Source organism: Fusarium pseudograminearum, chromosome 2 (genome assembly GCF_000303195.2).
Source record: "Fusarium pseudograminearum CS3096 chromosome 2, whole genome shotgun sequence".
In the NCBI taxonomy this organism is placed as follows: domain Eukaryota; kingdom Fungi; phylum Ascomycota; class Sordariomycetes; order Hypocreales; family Nectriaceae; genus Fusarium; species Fusarium pseudograminearum.
In genome coordinates this window covers 6,903,839-6,922,039 of record NC_031952.1, presented here as the reverse complement: position 1 = coordinate 6,922,039, position 18,201 = coordinate 6,903,839, and the positions used below count along the sequence as shown (strand labels likewise).

The following is an 18,201-nucleotide window of genomic DNA, read 5'->3' as shown; positions in this document are numbered from 1 at the left end:
GAGTTGAGGTTATCTGTTCGGAGATGGGAATTGCAAACAACAATAATATATACGCATTGCTTCGCTTCGTATATACTAGGAATATATCGATAAAAAAGAGACATCAGGCCTCAACAACTGGCCTCACGACAACAGTCCAGATCTGATCTCAGCAAGTCAGCTAATCACATATTACATGCTTCTCCCTTGTTCAACGCCCAGACTTTGTTTCCAAAGTGCCAATAACATTAGGTTCCACTTGACGCCTCAAAATTCTTGTGCATGTCTTATATCAACAGAGAGATAATAACAAAGCCCAACGACGCCTAGTACACGATATCAATCACACCATGTTAAGAGACAGAGTTATTGCTGCTGATTTCTACCAAGATATAGAATATTCTGCATGCGCCCCTCCTAGTAACGAACCAGTGGATCGGCGTCTCTCTGCGAACAAGAACAAACTGTAAGCAAGAATTTTGCGGGCGACTATGCTCCATACTCCCTCCATTCTGTAGCCAATGCCACTATTCCTTGGCATCGTCGTATTTTTCTCCATGACGAGTTCACAGCGCTAACTTCGGTTCTACAGTATTATTTCCTTCTCGAGTCATTTATCCTAATTTTCTCTGTCTCTTGGGACTGATCCGCGATGAGATCAACGACAGTACATATTGGCACATGAGTCTGCACCCCCACGACACTTGACTTATGCATCTTTTTCCCTTTTCGTACAGGGCTCGTACAAGAGGTTAGTCAAATCAAAGCTCGGGGTTTTTTCCTCTACCGCCCCAACGGCCATAAACCTAAACAACCTTAAATCGTACCGGTTTAGACCTGTCCTGCAGAGATCAATTATTATGCTTAACTTGTTGTTTGTCATGCGAAATGCAGGCACTACCAGTGGTTTGGCCAGAGCATCCATTTATTTATCCAAGTTTTACTTTTACTGTGTTGACCTACCCGAGATATTTAGTTTTAAGTTATGAGCCCTGTCAGTTCTTCATCAGATCCCTCCCCATGGCAGTTACTGTACGGTACACATTCTGTCCACGTTCGGTCTACTGCTACCCACAAGCTTAAATATGACTCAATCCAACCACATTTCTTGGTTGGACTGACGTCAGTGAAGATAATCTAGCAGCACACTATTCTCATCACAGCCATACTCCGAACTCTTTTTGTACATAACTCTGGAGTAGCTATTCTTTGCACTCCATATCTGAGGGACTACCAACGTTAGGACATACCAGCTCACCGCTTCATCTAAAAGAGCGATCTGCGATTTGTCTGTGCGACGCGATGAAGGTATCACGCCTCACCGACAGTTTTTCGCATAGGTATTGTTAAGATGCGGCTTCCCCTATACGAAAAACATCAATTGAGGTTGCATATTCGATGTCTTGGAAATCTCTTGGAGATCTGTTAGATCCTGGATTTTTTGGTGCAGCCAAGATGCCCAGAGATGCACCCCATGCTTGCCAAGGGCCAAGACCTCTGACATCGAGCCGCCAAGACGTAAAAACACACCAGGTGGTGCAAATGGCCAAAACACAATTTGACGATAGCTTCATTCTTTGATCTTGCGACTTTTGGCTCATGCCTACTTTGCAGATGTCGTCTTAGACGCGCAGGGCAAATGAAGAGAGTATTGGGAATCGCTTATGAGTTGGCAAGTTGATGATCTAGAAAATCCTATCAATTGGTCAAATGCAGTTAATTTAAATATCAGGGTTTATCTTATTGTATAACTCCTCTACTGAAGAAAGATGGACGGCCAGGATAAAGAAATTGATCGTCTTATATACCTTGATGGCAGTAATTAACTCTAATACAGGCTCAGCCCTTCCCAGCATTGCAATGACTGGTGACCAATCTCGTTCATTCAACCCAGTCACGGTTATACACATAAAGTCGATTCAAGAATTATAGCCAAGGTTTATATTCGACGAGTATTGTTCATATTCGGCTTTGATTATGTTACTAACTGTGAGGTCTTCGCACTACCGGTGCTTTCTATCTTGCCATGCTCGCCCAGCATTCTACCTTTTCCACGCTCAAATAAAATACAGTACTCATACACCCTGGGTATCGTTGTGTTGCATCAGTTCCAAACTGACTCTTAGTTGACGACCATGTACATGAGTGCGGACATGGCGAAAGATGCACACATAAAGTTGAAGCTGGGAGCGTGGACAGCTCCGCCCGCGGTCGTGGGCGTAGGAGTTGGCTCCTCGATGGCTGCCTCGGCCGTCTGGCTGGGAGCGCTCGATCGTGTCACTGAGGTGAACACCTGGGTGGGAGCTTTGGGAAGAGGCAGAGAGCCTGTAGGCTGTTCAGTGTCGATGGCAAGAACAGTGCTCTTGGTGGCGAGGTTTTCGTCCACGTCGGACAAGGGGGCCCCGTTCAGGCTTTCCTTTGAAGTCGTAGTGGTAGAAACACTCGTCTCGATGAGGATGTTCTTGTGGACCTTGGTAGCAGACGCTGATCCTGTCGTCGTTGTGGCTGGAGCTTGAGTTTCGGTCTCGGAGACAGACTGGGGCTCAGACTTAGATTCAGACTGTGCTTGTGATTGAGCTTCAGATTGGGATTGAGACTCGTCGGCGTTTCGGCAGAGAACAGCGACGAGGTTGCCCTTCTGGCCACGGCTAAGAAGAGATTCCGAATCGGCTGAGACGTCACCACACGAGGCCATGATGAGGCCCTGGATTTGTTGCACTGAGTCTTTGCACGCAGCACTACATGCCTTGCCACCAGTAAAGTCATCGGGGGTACAGTCTGAGAGCGGCGTATCGTATGCTGCAACACAGGTTGACGGGAATGACTTGTCGCCGATGGACTCAAAGTCGGTTAACTTGAGGGATCCTGCTGAAGCGGTGCCAGCCATAAGAAGGAAAGACAGCTGAAGCCATCGTCGAGTGGATTGTCCAATCATTGTGAATGATGTGTGGTGTATGTGATAAGAACAGTAAGAAGTATTTTTTCCAAATGAAAGTTTTCGATAAAGTTATCGAAAGTGCTCAAGCTCAATTATATGACGGGCTGATTGTGGCTTGGCTCAGACTTGAAGCATTGATATGGATCGTTGGATCAATAAAACAGGAACCCAGTTGAAACACGCTAGGATGCTGACGACCAGACTGACAAGACCAACAAGCTGAAGGATTGGGGCTTTGACTTGTAAAGGCCAAGTTTGGATGTTTCTGATGTTTATGCGTTGCGTTTCAGTGAAACAATTCTTGAGCAGACCGTTTTAGACCAAGATGGTTGAGACTGAAGGGTGACGAATAGATGGGATGTATTAAATAGAATGGGTGAGTTTGTAGTGCGATGTCGGCGATGATTGAACGATTGTTTCTGTAAACGAAAGGAATTTGATCGGCGTTTCGTGTCCAGAGTGTTACGACTTGAGGACAAGGGAAATGAAAGTGTCGTAGATGATAACGTCGAGTGATGGTCTCGATGAAGTGATGCCAAGGGAAAGCAATAGAATGTAAGGAATGCCAAGTAAAGAGACAGACAGATATGGGAGAGAAATGAGGAACAAATAAATAAAAGAGAGTCAAAGAGGTATTTTGATCGATTATTCTCGAGTGCAAGCAAGCAAAGGCGAGGGAGCACAGCTTTCCTCTGCAAGGTTGTTGGTGTTACAGCTGAAACGAGTGATGTAAACTTACTTGCTCTTCTAAACAGGAAGAGAAGGGAATATGAATATATAAAAAAAGGGGGATGCACAAATTCTTTAAGGATGAAGGAGAAATAATTATGGGAATATGGGGAAATGCTGGAGCTGGAGATGGAGATGGAGAGGCTGAGAGAAGGAAGAACGGGAAGGGAACGGATGATCAGGGATGCAGACTACAAGTACTATTGGATGGAGCTCCCATTATTGTACAGAAAGGGACATGCAATGCACATCACTAGCTTCTACGCGAGGTCCTTTTGGGGGTTGAAACCTCGACATGGCGCATCACAATTCGAGAGAGTAGACTCTGGCGATGGATTGGGTGGGGATACCCTTAGAGAGATCATCAGGGGCTAGTCTCGTAGAGGATGATGGGTTTTTCTTCTCTTTTCATTCTTAGTCTTGGCCTGACGTCACACCAACCGTGAGTCTCTCATCAGATTGCCTCAGATTACAGTCTATTATTGCTTCTTTACCAGGATTGTCGTTGTGTGTTTGCTCATGAAACCAACCATGACTCTGTATCGCACAGAGCACAGCATGGTCTTGTACTCTGCCAACAGCATGTTTGCCTTTGCCCCCCTCCTCGTATTCCTTTCTCCCAAGCCTCCCGTGATCACGATGTGATGTGATAACAAAAAAAGTAAGAAAGAGGAAAAAAAGTTAGAGTAGAGACTACGTTTCAGACCGTTTGTTTCGGGTTTCGTTCCAACCCACCACACGCACTGACACACGAGCAAATCAGAGTCTCTAGATGGGTGACGCCAAGCGCACCACATACAAAGTATATGTTGTGGCTCGAGTCAGAATGAGGGTCTAATAGATTCTAGAATTCTCGACTTGTTTATGTTGGCATCCAAGAGGGTTTTTTATACGTTTTGGACAGTATTTTCTGTGGTTTTACCTTTGACAGACGAGCAATGATGCATTCTTTGATGTTCACCATCATCAAAAAGACCCTGTATGAACCCTTGTCAAATCCCTCTGCAGTAAAATTTGCCCCCAGAAATTACCCATCTTTTGGCGGATCGAAAAGTGGAAATGCCGTCTGTCAAAAGTCAAAGCAACCAGGGGCAGGGTACAGAAAGTAAGCAGTAATAACACAGCCTGCATCACACCAAGTCTGAGTAGATATTTTCGTCACTTGTCTTAGTCCAAAGGATTCAACTTCTCCTCTCCCGTGAGACCCGACATTGGAAGGAATGTGGCTTTGCAAACTTCCGACAAAACGCCAAGCTGGAAAACTCTCATGCCATCCAAACTGGAACAAAGAGTCTTTATGCATGCTTCCATCCAAAGCACTGCCGCACATTTGATGGTTTCGGCACGGATTCGGCACTGACAATGATCAGCGTCAGCTATCAGCCTTTGTCTAGCCTCTTTGTATACTGATCGTCAGTGCTATTCCGCCAAGAGCACGACCCTCTTGTTTGAGGACGCCCAAATGAGTAACCCATATGACCCATCAGGCAATGTTACTCCTCTGTCGGCACTCTATTGTGACCTCGGCAAGCCAAGGGGAAAATTCATCCGGTCAGGGCTCTTCCCCTCGAGCCCTTTGTCACAATCCCTCGATACGCATCGTCATAAGGAGATGAGATCGGAAGGGTCTTTCCAACGTTCGTATGGGTTAGCTCAGCCACATCGACGCGAAATCCAAGGGTGGTTTACTGTCCACTATGTAGAAATATTGTCAGTTACTGCAACACTAGGGTTACTTGACAGCAACGCCAAAGCGATAACTAGCCATAAGTAGAATGCTTATCTTCAATTCGAGAGTCTCTAGGCCCAGTCTCGCCGATCAGTTTCCTGTCCCTGCTATCACACCGGGTAGCATGGCATGCAATTTTGTCACATATTTACCATTCATGCCTGACGCCCTCGGCTGTAAAATCTTCAATCTTTACTTACACTGGCGCAAAGTGTCAACACCACTCGTTCGGGACAATACTACCATACCACTCACTAGTATAGCCAGCGGGGGGTTGACTTCCAGTGTCACTGTTCAACGTCATTGACGCGTTATTTTGCAGGGTTCACCTAGCCTTCAATTAAACGGACTAGGGTCATTTATCGTTACTCACCATCCAGCAGCTTAGGACAATATTGAATCTCATTTCACAAGTGAAGATCGTCACTCCAATGATAGTCATAAGACGATGTAGTGAGTGGTCTTTGCGCTGCGTCGTCATGCTTCTTATTGTGAAGAGTGAGGGGTTTGGGCTGCCTCGATCTGTGTCGCTTGTCGGGTCGACCGTTGACCTTTCGTATCGTTGTCTTTTAAGCGAGGTCAGCACGATCCGAGTTTATCTGCTATACGGAGTACAGATGGCCGCTCGATTGATGCAAATAGCCTTTCGCTGACTTGTGATTGGGTTTGATGTCCGAGCATTCACCCTTGGCTGACAATAGTTGATGAGAGCGTCAAAGCGGTTTGGTGTGTAACCGTTTGTACCTCCTACCAAGCCAGAGCCAGCAAATGGTAATATTTTGATTACCTTGCCCAGCTACCAGTTGGATAGAAATGTTCTTGTCTAATTAGTTCCGGTGGCGGTGACATAGTATATACTCTTTCGTATATGGAAAATAGTATATGTGCGACTCGTTGTTAGAAAAGACTGATTGCCACCAATTACGACAAAGTGCTATTTCATCACGAGTCAACAAAATGACATGATTATGGCGGAAACCCCGGTAAATTTTTGTGAACGGACGTTCGTTCATGTCAGACTTTTTCCACCTGGGATAACGGTTGGCAACTCAAAACTTTAAACTCGTAAGCCGTTTCTCTTTGCGCATTTCGTATCTGACCTTGTTTATCTGCGACAGACGATACTTTCCTCTTGCCGCTCCACCTACTCACTCCATCTGTTACCCTAAACACGGGCGAGTCGGAATTCGTTAAATCTTCACATATGCGACTACTTATAATCAAATGATAAAACTTCTTCCAACAAACAAGTCGAGGATCGATAGCTCAGTGGTAGAGCGAGGGATTGCAGATCCCTAGGCCGCGTGTTCGAACCACGCTCGGTCCTCTCTTTTGCCGACAGTCAAGAATTTTGGTAGTGTCGTGTCCTTTTTGTGCTTCAACGCCACGTCTCATCTGAGACATATATGCATAAACAATATCACTGTATTCATAAACAAGTCGAGGATCGATAGCTCAGCGGTAGAGCGAGGGATTGCAGATCCCTAGGTCACGTGTTCGATCCACGTTCGGTCCTTACCTTTTGCTATTTTGATATATCTATCTTTTATTACTTTTCTACCATTTCGTTCGTATAGTTATGTATATGCATATTTGGGTTATGTTGACGTAGAAATCTTTGCTGTGCCACTCCTCAACCTGCCTATAGTAGGGGAAATGTGTATGTCTCAGTTCAACGTGTCTATTTCTCATGTAAACACTTGCACCCGACTTTACCTATCAGCAATGGCAAGTTGATGGCATTGATATATGAAGCCTAGAGCTTGATAAAGAAAGAAACACAACATTGACACGGCTAGGCCTGTCTCTCAAACATGACATCCAACAAATAATCTTACAAGATGCTGACGATATTGCTAGCCGCGTCGGAAGTGTTAATACCAAAAGTCTTCGGGGTAGTCTATTATATGTTAGGTCAACCTTGCTCTTTACAGAATTGGTTGGACTTGATACCTGAAGGTAAAGAATACCATCCTCAACAATAACCTCGTTATACGACCCCTTTATCTGATCCACAACGCGAATGTGAACGGCATGCTTATCCACCGTCTCAAGAAGACCTTCTCGAATCATATCATCCTCGCCAACCTTGTCATATTGGAGCTGTAAGGCCAAGCCTTCGAAATATGCGAGGTGGGCGTTTCCGAAATTCCACTCCCAGCCGCTACAAGCACTGGTATTGCCTCTCGAAATTTGTTTCGAAATTGGGAACAAGGGAGACATCCTGCTGAAGCATCTCTTTGAGTCTTTGTTGGATCTGTTCGATACGAGGGTTGTAGCCGTTTCTGATCGAGTTTCTGGCAGTGAAGTTCATGGGTCTTGGCGAAGGGACGTCGGTCAGCGCTTTGGTGAGATTGCTGCTGTTAGCAGCATCACTTGCATTGGTTCCCAGGTTGTTTCCGCTGAAGAGAATAACAAGCTGTCTCTCGGGTGAGACTTTGACACCACAGTAGGAGACGGTGTTTGTATCATCATGGTCGATAGTTAAAACATGAGCGGAACATATCTCGTTGATCTCATCCCTGGCTTCGTTTCCATTCTGATCAACAAAATCGCGCAATCGATCAAAAGCACCTTCAACATAACTGAGGTAGAGACAAAGGTAAGTAAAGTTCGGACGAATGTCTCGGGTAAGCTCCTCTGAATATATCTTACACCCTCGATTCTGAACAATGAGGGGAAAATCATGTAAACGAACCTGGCAATGACGTATCCGATGGAAGATTCGCACCAGGAACCTTGGGCGTAAGGGTGGATGGCTAATGGGTCAACGACAATGGTCCAAGGCTGGTCAAGTATTCTAGAGAGATTTCCCTCATGATCGCCCCTCCTGACCTCCCAAGAATCTCGGACTGGTCACCTTTGAGTTAGCTACCCAGATATGAACGCAGGGACCCACCATCTTTGCGAGCAGCAAGGGGGAGCCTCTCGGTGCGCGGAAGTCGAGCCATGATGTATTGAATATCGGGCTGGAGGAGCTTGAACTCGAATTTGAACTTGCTGGCACTTTACAGGTAGGATATTGCTGTATAGATGGAGAAGTTCGATATGTTGAAGTTGGAGCGAACCAAACAGCTTTTATGTCAATTTGGCTTTCGGGCATCTAATGGAATGTGAAGACTAATCGGCGGGCGCCAACCAGAAGCTGATAGAGCGACGTTATGTGAGACTATCTAACCTCGAACTTCAGAATTCGCACACTCAGGTCGGTCTATAGCCAATAGCGCGTGCTTAGGACCGATCAAACAGGCATTCCGTTGAGTTGGCCAGGTCATCTGCAGCTAGCCACATGGCGCTGAACTAACCTCTTTGAAGACTTCTTAGGTTGCTGAAAACGCCAAAAGCTCCCAGCTGAAAATATGGCAATCCTTAGTGCCTGTTGATATTGTCTTTTAGTCGTGTAGGATCTTAGGATTTCCACTTAACCAATGTATAGCTGTCAACACATATATCAGTAGAAACAAGTTATTGCCGCTAACTCCTGTCTGTTACTAGAATCTTGGATTATTGCAGTACCATGAGTGTTTTTAAAAGTCTGCATTATTATGTCTTTTTCTTATATGGTGACTTTCGGTCCTCATTGGCTCAGAAACTCCCTGATCACTTCTTCGTAGGCTTCTGCAGACATCAAACTTGAAAATAAATGTAGTCTTCGCCAAATGTCGGAGGCTCTTGAAAACTGTTTGAGATGAGAGAACAGAATCAAACAAAATAGCACTAACAACGTTAGTGCCATGACCTTCTCGGGTTCTCTGAAACCCTCATCATCTGACATAATTCCCAGTGGCCCAGCCAAAGCACATGAGGTTCGGTATTCAAGTAAGCTCCTCCTATCCGATTAGAATATATACAGTATCTTTCATACTTTTTACTTCATTTGAGCTCAATTAGGATGGTCTCTGACCACGAGAAGGTGTAGTTATGCTGGTTCAACTTTGGGGTGTTATTGAAGGAACATACTATTCAGAAGACTACAAAACCAGTTTATGCTTAACCAGGGGAGTTCAGTAATGCTTGATATCAAGTATCTAATGGTAAAACTACAAAAAGAAAAAAGATAAAAAAAAACATATAACACTGAGGATTCGCTGGTCGTTACTGACCTAACTACTAATTCAGCACTTATCAGTTTATCGAACGGAGAGCGGACGGGATCCCGAGTTATCTGATAGTTATGGCCGTATGTGTTTGGCCAAAGAATAAACAGGGCCTACATAGGCGTAGCTTAGTAGACTTGTAGTAGAAACGATTTGTGCAAGGATACGCTGAAAACTAAGCAACTTACCGCAGGGGAGATACAACAAGAAAAGACATCAACTAGTTCATTTACTTCTTAAATTAATTACTTAACTGATAGATCTTTGTGTCGTAGGAACTACTCTTGGTGCAATTACGTTTCCCCGGGAGCTCAGCAGTATAGGCATAGCCTCAACTCCTGTCAAGACACGTGCGAATACGAATGCGAAAACTTCAATGCGTATTCGGAACTGTTACAGCTTCCAGAAGCTATCTGCTCCTAGCATAACCCAAGACATATGATAACCCTGGCATACGATACAGGACAAGCTTACATCTTGGGTTGTATCATTGGCCAGAGACAAGTCGATGAATCCTTCTGCGTATCCGCATGTTGATAACTGGCAGCAGCACCAATCACCAATACCATTGACCCGTGTCGAAGCTTGGCTATGATTATGCAGAGACAAAATCGAGATATGATACCCTTTGGAATATGGGAGGGAAACCCTGCTTGAATAGTTGTCTTCCGTGGATTCCAATCTCTTGTTTTGCGTATATAAGCTCGCAGTTCCTCACAACCAATACCCATTCAACCAGTAGCACACATCTCTTCTCTCTTACCATGTTCCATCTACTCATCTATCCCTTATGGGTCTTGGTAGCACTATTTGCTATCATAGTTGCCAACCTATTGTATCAGCAGCTTCCTCGAAGACCGGACGAACCTCCGCTAGTTTTTCACTGGTTCCCTTTCTTTGGAAATGCAGTCGCTTACGGCCTGGACCCTTGTGGCTTCTTTGAGAAGTGTCGAGAGAAGGTAGACAGTAATCCGTTTTCTTTGATTCCACTAGCTAACTCCTCTTCCAGCACGGAGATGTCTTTACCTTTATCCTCTTCGGTCGAAAAATCGTCGCTTGCCTCGGCGTCGACGGCAATGATTTCGTTCTCAACAGTCGCTTCCAGGATGCCAACGCCGAAGAAGTTTACGGTCCACTGACAATACCCGTCTTTGGTAGCGATGTTGTATATGATTGTCCCAACTCGAAACTCATGGAACAAAAGAAGTTTGTCAAGTTTGGCCTTACGCAAAATGCCCTCGAGTCACACGTCCAATTAATCGAGCGTGAGGTTTTCGGCTATGTCGAAACTGATCCATCCTTTTCTGGCAAAACTGGCACCATCGATGTCTCCAAGGCAATGGCTGAGATAACAATCTTTACTGCGTCCCGTTCTCTGCAGGGCGAGGAAGTTCGGAGAAAACTCACTGCTGAGTTTGCTGCTCTGTATCACGATCTTGACCTTGGATTTAGACCTGTCAACTTTCTGTTTCCATGGTTGCCACTACCTCACAACCGAAAAAGAGATGCTGCTCATATAAAGATGCGAGAAGTCTATATGGATATCATCAACGATCGAAGAAAAAGGGGCATTAGAACAGAAAATGGTACTGACATGATAGCCAACTTGATGGGCTGCACTTACAAGAACGGGCAGCCTGTTCCTGACAAAGAAATCGCTCACATGATGATTACTCTACTCATGGCAGGCCAGCACTCTTCATCTTCTGCCAGTTCTTGGATCGTGCTCCATCTTGCTTCGTCTCCCGATATTACCGAAGAACTCTATCAGGAACAGCTCATTAACTTGAATGTTGACGGTGCTCTACCCCCCCTTCAGTACTCTGACCTCGACAAGCTCCCTCTTCTCCAGAACGTCGTCAAGGAGACTCTCCGTGTCCACTCTTCCATTCACTCAATCCTGCGGAAAGTCAAGAGACCCATGCAGGTTCCCAATTCCTCTTACACAATTACTACAGACAAAGTCATCATGGCTTCACCTACAGTTACTGCGATGAGTGAGGAGTACTTTGAGAGCGCCAAAACATGGAACCCTCATCGATGGGACAACAGAGCAAAGGAGGAGGTCGATACAGAAGATGTCATCGATTATGGATATGGGGCTGTGTCTAAAGGAACGAAGAGCCCGTATTTGCCCTTTGGCGCTGGTAGACATCGCTGCATTGGAGAGAAGTTTGCCTATGTCAACTTGGGTGTCATTGTTGCTACTCTAGTGCGCAACTTCAGACTTTCGACCGTTGATGGCAGACCTGGAGTCCCAGAGACTGACTATACTTCTTTGTTCTCACGACCCGCCCAGCCTGCGTTTATTCGATGGGAGCGTAGGAAGAAGACATAGGGACTTGTTGGTGGAACAAAAGAGTGTGTCAATAGAGACTGAGCGTCAAGTTGTGTTAGCATCCCGATAGAGTTACATCATCTGACAGAATTTTGCGTGAAGATCCGACATCGATTGATGAGGCATAGACCCAAGACCCCTAGGGATATCTATGTATTATTTTATACATAAAATGGAACCAATGATAACCTTTTACAATTCTATTCAGTGAAGGATAATACAGAGGAGCGCTCGTCGAGTCTTGTTTTCATGTTCATCAATGAATCGTCACCACCAAGCATCTTCTAACGGTCATGGTATAATAAATCTGCCCATACATATGCCTGCTTACTGTTGCGAACCACCCTGTCCAGGCTGTCCGCTGGCACCACCAGCACCTCCGGCACCACCAAAGGGGTTGTTGCCTCCGTCACCCATCATGGATCGAGCCCTGTAATCCTGATTAGCTTATACGATTTATGGGACATATATAATGCGTAACTTACATCTCTCCGATCTGAGGGTCTGCCATGAGGCTGCTGAGGTCGGGCATACCGCCTCCAGTAGAGTATCGGTCGGCCATATCACGAAGACGAGGGTTGCTCATCAAGTTGCTCATAAGGTCGGGGTTGCTCATGAGCTTTTGAGCCATGTTGGCAAACATGGGGTTGCTCATGATGCTGCCAAGGTCGGGCATACCGCCACCAGCACCACCAGCACCACCAGCGCCACCGGCACCGAACATGCTGGCAAGGCTGCCGAGATCGGGCATTCCGCCGGCGTTAGCATCGTTACCAGCGCTAGGGGAAGCACGGGGAAGGGAGTCCTCCTCGGCCTCCATCTCCTGAACGCGGCGCTTAGCCGTCTCGTAACCCTTCTTCATGGCATCAGAGCCACCGTTGCCCTCGTGCTGGATTCCACGGTCGTAGGCCTCCATAGCACCGCGAGCATCACCGAGAGCGAATCGGGCAAGGCCAAGACGAGACCAAGCCTTTGTGTAAGCGGGGTCTATGGAAACAGCGGACTCAGCATCGGAGCGAGCGGAGGCGTGGTCCTTGTTGGCGGAGTGAGCGGCAGCACGGTTGGAAAGGTAAACAGCATTGCTGGCGTTGATGGCCAGAGCCTGGGTGTAGAAGTTGATGGCGGCGCTGTAGTCCTTCTGGGCCATGGCAGCGTTACCCTTTGACTTCAGAGCCTCGGCCTCCTTCTTCTGCTCCTCGGTAAGCATGGCGGGTGCGGGAGTAGGCGCGGCAGCGGGCTTGTCAGCACGAGCCTTCTCGAAGACGGAGTAGATCTGAAGGAGGTTCTGAGATCCAATAGCTGCTGAGACGGCAGAGGTATCGGAGGGGTCGACCTTAAAAGACTCGGCGATACAGTTGATGGCAACATCGATGGAGTCCTTGTCGTCGGCGGTAAGAGTGCCATCGTTCGTTGAGGCGGAGAGGAAGTCGCAGATAGCGAGCGCAAGGCGCTGCTTGGAGTTGTGTGTAGAGGCCTAAAGCAAAGAGTTAGCCACATGTCCCATAGCGGGAATCATGACAAGCATCCAGCGTTTCTTGATACTGCGGGGGGTTGCGCTTACCATGGCGAATGAAGAAGACCTGTAGAACAGGTTGTGGAGAGGATGGGGAGGAAAGAAGAGAGAGGTTCGAAATAAAATTCCAACAAATAAAGTACCAATGGGAGGAGACAGGAGGTTACTCGGTGAGGAGGTGAGTAAGGCTAGTCCCAAGATTAAGTGCAAAAAGGCCCCGCGGTTGATACGTCGTCGAGTTTGGCTGGAAGGTTCCACGTGGGGCGTGGCAGCCGATCCAGTGATGTGGGGGACGCTGCGGGCACCTAGAAATATGTAACTTAGGGGATGCTACCATAAAATCAGCATGAACAGGCAAGACTTATATCAATATGTAGGTATTGCATATACTGACTTCATGCAGGACTGTCGCTGAAATATAGGTTTCACAGTAAAGCGTTTGTTTATTGTGCTAAGCAAGCGAGTAATCTGCAGCCATTGGGTTGCAACGCAATGCACCAGCTACTAGCAAAAGAGGCGATTTGTTTATTCCCAATACACCTCCCTGTAAAGCCCCGACTCCTAGGACAAAATCCCCAAGTCGCTTTGTAAAACCATAACTCCATCTCAATGCAAGTATTCCTTGTCCATCCCCCACCCTGTCTCTGGAATAGCAATATCTATCTAAGCTGCTCTCACTTTCGACGCCTGGCTCTGTCAACATTCTTCACCCGTCGGTTTCCGATCGCAGCCACCTTGCGGTACTTGGTATACAGTCTAAGCATATCTTTGATGACCACATAAAGACAACCGCCCACAAGACTGCGTCCCCATTGTTGTTGAAGTAGACCCGGCCGCAATAACCCTCCTCGAAAGAGTGATGGTGCAGCAGTCAGTTGCTTAGGGAGGGCCATGCGAAGAAGCTCACCCATGGCATAAGAGACGCCCGGAAGTATCAAGGCGCTGACGATCGCGTTGGATACTCCGGACAGGATCGTTCCTAGGCCAGGGCGACGCGCAGGTGGCGCTTGAGGAGCTTCGTGTTGGTTTTGTTGAGCGGCTTGGTTCCCGGCTTCAGGTTCAGGGATAATAACAGGCGCATGATCAACAGCTGCCTCTAGGTTTGGGTCTTGTGGTGCTTCGATCGGGACAGGAGGGAAGTCTTCTTGGCCGTCTTCTTCGATGTCCTCAGCTGGCAGTATCACTGGGTTCTCATCATTGAGCGGTTCTTGTTGGGGCACCCCATTGTTCTCAGCTGGTTGTTGGCCCCATGCATTATCATCCTCGTCGTCGACTTCCTGAATGACGAGCTCTATGACAACCCCACCACCATTTTGGTCCTCCACATCCCCAGGCGCTCTTGGTCCCAGAGCATCGATCTCGCCATCGTCGTCAGCCTCATCGCCCTCAAGAGCCTCGATGAGACCGTTGAGGAAGCCCATGACACCGCCCTCTCCGCGCTGCTCCGGTTGTCGTTCGTTGGCGGGGGCCTGATCTCGTCGGGGTTCGATTGGGGGGAGACCCATTATCTGTCGGTTGAGGTTGATCTCATGTGGAAGAACGAATTCGCGCCACAAATTCAAATAGACCGATCGGACGCATGGGAACACGGCCATGGCGAGCTGAGGTGACGGAGGCCAATCGAAGAATTTGTCATCATGCATGGCATGGTAGGCACCATACTGTCTCTTTGTTAGTCTACGCTCGAGTCACAATCAAAGCATCAAACATACCAACGAGGCTGTGGAGAGGAATACTTTGTTCGCAAACCACGGCATCAACTGTCCGATGAGGAGAGCTGGCCCTATGTTGGTCAGGATCAATGCCTTTCCCAGCCTTTGGCCCCCAGTCATCAATACTCTTGAGGCATCTCCATTCGCCCAAACTTCGTGACCGAGGACGTAGTCTACCAAAGCCTGGCGACCTGCGAATGCCCACATAGCAGATGCTCCGTACATCTGGAGACTAAACTGCGCACCAACTGTGACAGATGAGAGCAACATGAAAGGACTCGCGCGTGTAAACCTATTTGCAACGGCGTCTGTCACAGAGACGATGGGGTCCCAGGGCCCCTCCATTTGAATCCTGTCTTTGCATACGGGGCACTGAAGCGGTTTGTTGGAACGTTCGCAGTCAGTTACCCATGAAAGCATGCAGTCTTGATGGGCTTCGAGGGTACATCCGCATGGGTCGACCCATGATCCCGGGGGATCTGTAGGTTCTTCGTCTGTCAGACAGATGAAGCATCGTCGAGGAGCTTCGGTCGGCTTCTGCGGCGGGATAGCGGTTGCATCGGGCGGATCTTGGATTTCTGACGCCATGGTCGAAGATAGCTACCTCGAGTCGCGTGCCGAGTGGACAAACTGGTGGAATTCGAGAGGTAATTGTCGATGAGCAAAGTCTATATTATTGCATGTTAATACGATAGAGAAGCGAGTAAGCAGATATCGGATCTGAAAACAAAAGAAGTCTTATCTCAGACTTGGATACTGTTGATGATGATGGATGTTTGAATGTGGCACGGATGGACGCGGCGGCTCTAGTTAGCTCAAGTGGGGCCTGACATCACCATAGATCTTGGTTGATCTCAGGAAACAGCGACCAATCAAAAGAAAGGGACGCATATCACGACTAACAGTCTTCAGGGAATCAGAAAAATGACCGCTGGAAGCATAAGAGACGAAATTAGTAGATCAGTTTATGCCAAGTACTTAGACTATATGAGTGGGTGCGCCTCGGGCTATCATTCAAGAATGTTTAATCATCTACGACATCGCAGATCGGCTGGAATGGGGCGCGCTGCAAGGGTCTTGCTTTATAGGTGGTGCTTGAGTCAAAAAACTCTCCCGTCAAGAAGAAGAGAATTATTAACAAAGGAGCTTGGAGGTGAATATGCAACGCCGTTTCTGACTGTTTCCAGATACAGTGGTGTCATCTACTAGCACAACAACGGCGATAATTGAGTTCACAGAATACTATAGTGGCGTGTGTCAACCCCAGCCTCATCACAAGGAACTTTTTTTTTTGCGACGAAACACTTCCGTGATTCATGAGGTTTCCTCTGCTGCCTAGATAAGAATGAATCTTGAATCCGATCCTTGTGTTATGACTAGAATAATTTCCCAAGTATTGATGCTTTGTTGGTGCGGTAGTATGAGCAAGTTTCCAATCCAATACCCGGCGGTGGAGTGGATTATTTACTACCAGGCCGTGGGTATGGCCCATCCAGTGATTCTCGAGCATAACATAATACATCATGTTACCTTGTATTCTTTGAGAAAATATACATAAAAGGCCTTTCCCCCATGGTCAAGCATCCGCTGGCGAGGAGTTGTGCAGCAGCAACTACCAAGCAAGATGGCGCCCTCAACACAGACACCGTTCGCTTTGATCCTTGCCGAGATGGTTGTCGCCATCACTGCCGTGATCCTGTTCTGTCTTGAATATCCAGTAGATTTCAGATCAAGACTCTGGGAGAACGGTGGTGAGTTGGGATACAACTCAAACCCAAACAAACGCATCTATTACTATGCCAACCACCTTGAGCCCCCAGAGGTACCTTTTATTTGGAGTCAAAGGTAAGAACTATCGACCGTATCTACATAAATACCATCTAGAATATACTGACGCCGAGCCAACATCCAGCCTGGCCGCCTCGAACCTCGCCATCGCCATGCTTGGCTTGGTTGTCTTTGTCGCCCGCACTATCATGTCCCGACTTCGTTGCCTCCCTCACCACATAAACATCATCTACGACATGATTCTCTTCAGTCTTTGGGCTATAGGCCTCGCAGGACAAACATCGAGCGACCTCTCCGATCCCAAACACCCGAGTCCACATCCATGGTACCTCACGAGAGGGTGCTCTGTCAGTTGGGACAGGACCCGAGGATATTGTCATACCGCCCAGGCGGGTTTTGCGATATCTATCATGGCCGGGATTCTATATGGCACGAGATTAATAAGGGAGATTGTCCTGGTCGCATATGCAAGCGGGCAGCGACATCAGTCCAAAGGGCTTGTCTTGAATACTGATGATATAGAGTCGTCGGAGAGCTTCTACTCGGACGGGGAGTGGGAATCTTTGGAGCAAAAGACAAGTAGAAACAGCCTTGTCTTGAGTCCTGTTTTAGCCTTCTTCCCATCTGATTCTGAAAGCCGTTGGTAGACGCGAATGTGGGAGACCTTACTGGAAGTACAAAATCTTGACAACGAAACGCAAACTGCCAGGCATAATGGGCTTAAAGTTACAGCTTTAGAATATCACCGACTTGTTTTAGTAAAATAATTCCTGCCTAAGCATCGCACCACGTCGGATTACTCCGACTCAAAGCCTAACCACGTCGTCACAGGAATAGATAGTCGTTATTCCTGGAGCTTGTGTCTAACTTTGCAACGGTCGTCGGCATTTTGTCGTCCAAGAAGTTTCACAGCATAATTACGGCACTGAGAAGGATTACAAGTTTATGATCAAACTGCAATTTATGTCTTCATTCAATTCTGTCTACACTCAATAGAGATACGGTCAGGTAACGAGTGGATCCATTGCTGATCAGTCTTCCCTGAATCGTCAGGCCCTAAAGGACATTCAGCTTCCCCATGTCTCATCTCACTCATCAGGGTTCCCATCGAAGTCGTTGAAGGAATAGCTTATTTGTGCTTGATTGGTATTCATTAGTTCTCGATCCTATTGCGACATGCGCCAGCCCGAAGCTAAACAGGGAATACTTACAGGGCAGCCGGCGCAGGTGCAGCTAGAGCCGCAGCCGCAAGAGCCAGAAGAAGCGCATCCACAGCCAGACATGATGATGGTTGTTTTTGAAAGGGTAGTGGTTGTTTGAAGTTTGGTTGTGTTTGTGTTGATGAAGCTGAGAGAGATGTGGAAGAGAGAGAAAGAAA

At 47.2% G+C, this 18,201-nt stretch overlaps 6 protein-coding genes across 6 annotated transcripts, besides 2 other annotated features; 2 read left to right on the top strand and 4 right to left on the bottom strand.

The window, feature by feature from the left end:
• Positions 1–2,101: 2,101 nt before the first annotated feature.
• FPSE_00111 (uncharacterized protein) lies at positions 2,102–2,914 on the bottom strand (the record flags this gene model as incomplete). Its single annotated transcript, XM_009253231.1, has 1 exon — positions 2,102–2,914. The coding sequence occupies one exon, from the start codon at positions 2,912–2,914 to the stop codon at positions 2,102–2,104; it is 813 nt and encodes a 270-aa protein (XP_009251506.1).
• A 4,625-nt stretch (positions 2,915–7,539) lies between these two features.
• FPSE_00110 (uncharacterized protein) lies at positions 7,540–8,326 on the bottom strand (the record flags this gene model as incomplete). Its single annotated transcript, XM_009253230.1, has 3 exons — positions 7,540–7,960; positions 8,074–8,227; positions 8,275–8,326. 3 exons carry the CDS (start codon positions 8,324–8,326, stop codon positions 7,540–7,542), a joined length of 627 nt encoding a protein of 208 aa, XP_009251505.1.
• Positions 8,327–9,437: 1,111 nt separating this feature from the next.
• Positions 9,438–9,566: a repeat region.
• Positions 9,567–10,236: 670 nt separating this feature from the next.
• FPSE_00109 (uncharacterized protein) lies at positions 10,237–11,810 on the top strand (the record flags this gene model as incomplete). Its single annotated transcript, XM_009253229.1, has 2 exons — positions 10,237–10,431; positions 10,482–11,810. 2 exons carry the CDS (start codon positions 10,237–10,239, stop codon positions 11,808–11,810), a joined length of 1,524 nt encoding a protein of 507 aa, XP_009251504.1.
• Positions 11,811–12,010: 200 nt separating this feature from the next.
• On the bottom strand, positions 12,011–13,374 carry FPSE_00108 (uncharacterized protein; the record flags this gene model as incomplete). The annotated part of the gene is made up of 4 exons (XM_009253228.1): positions 12,011–12,050; positions 12,142–12,240; positions 12,296–13,284; positions 13,372–13,374. The coding sequence occupies 4 exons, from the start codon at positions 13,372–13,374 to the stop codon at positions 12,011–12,013; spliced, it is 1,131 nt and encodes a 376-aa protein (XP_009251503.1).
• Positions 12,487–12,522: a microsatellite.
• Positions 13,375–13,997: 623 nt separating the features above from the next.
• On the bottom strand, positions 13,998–15,623 carry FPSE_00107 (uncharacterized protein; the record flags this gene model as incomplete). Its single annotated transcript, XM_009253227.1, has 2 exons — positions 13,998–14,984; positions 15,036–15,623. 2 exons carry the CDS (start codon positions 15,621–15,623, stop codon positions 13,998–14,000), a joined length of 1,575 nt encoding a protein of 524 aa, XP_009251502.1.
• A 1,036-nt stretch (positions 15,624–16,659) lies between these two features.
• Positions 16,660–17,470, top strand: FPSE_00106 (uncharacterized protein; the record flags this gene model as incomplete). Its single annotated transcript, XM_009253226.1, has 2 exons — positions 16,660–16,880; positions 16,948–17,470. 2 exons carry the CDS (start codon positions 16,660–16,662, stop codon positions 17,468–17,470), a joined length of 744 nt encoding a protein of 247 aa, XP_009251501.1.
• Positions 17,471–18,201: the final 731 nt, after the last annotated feature.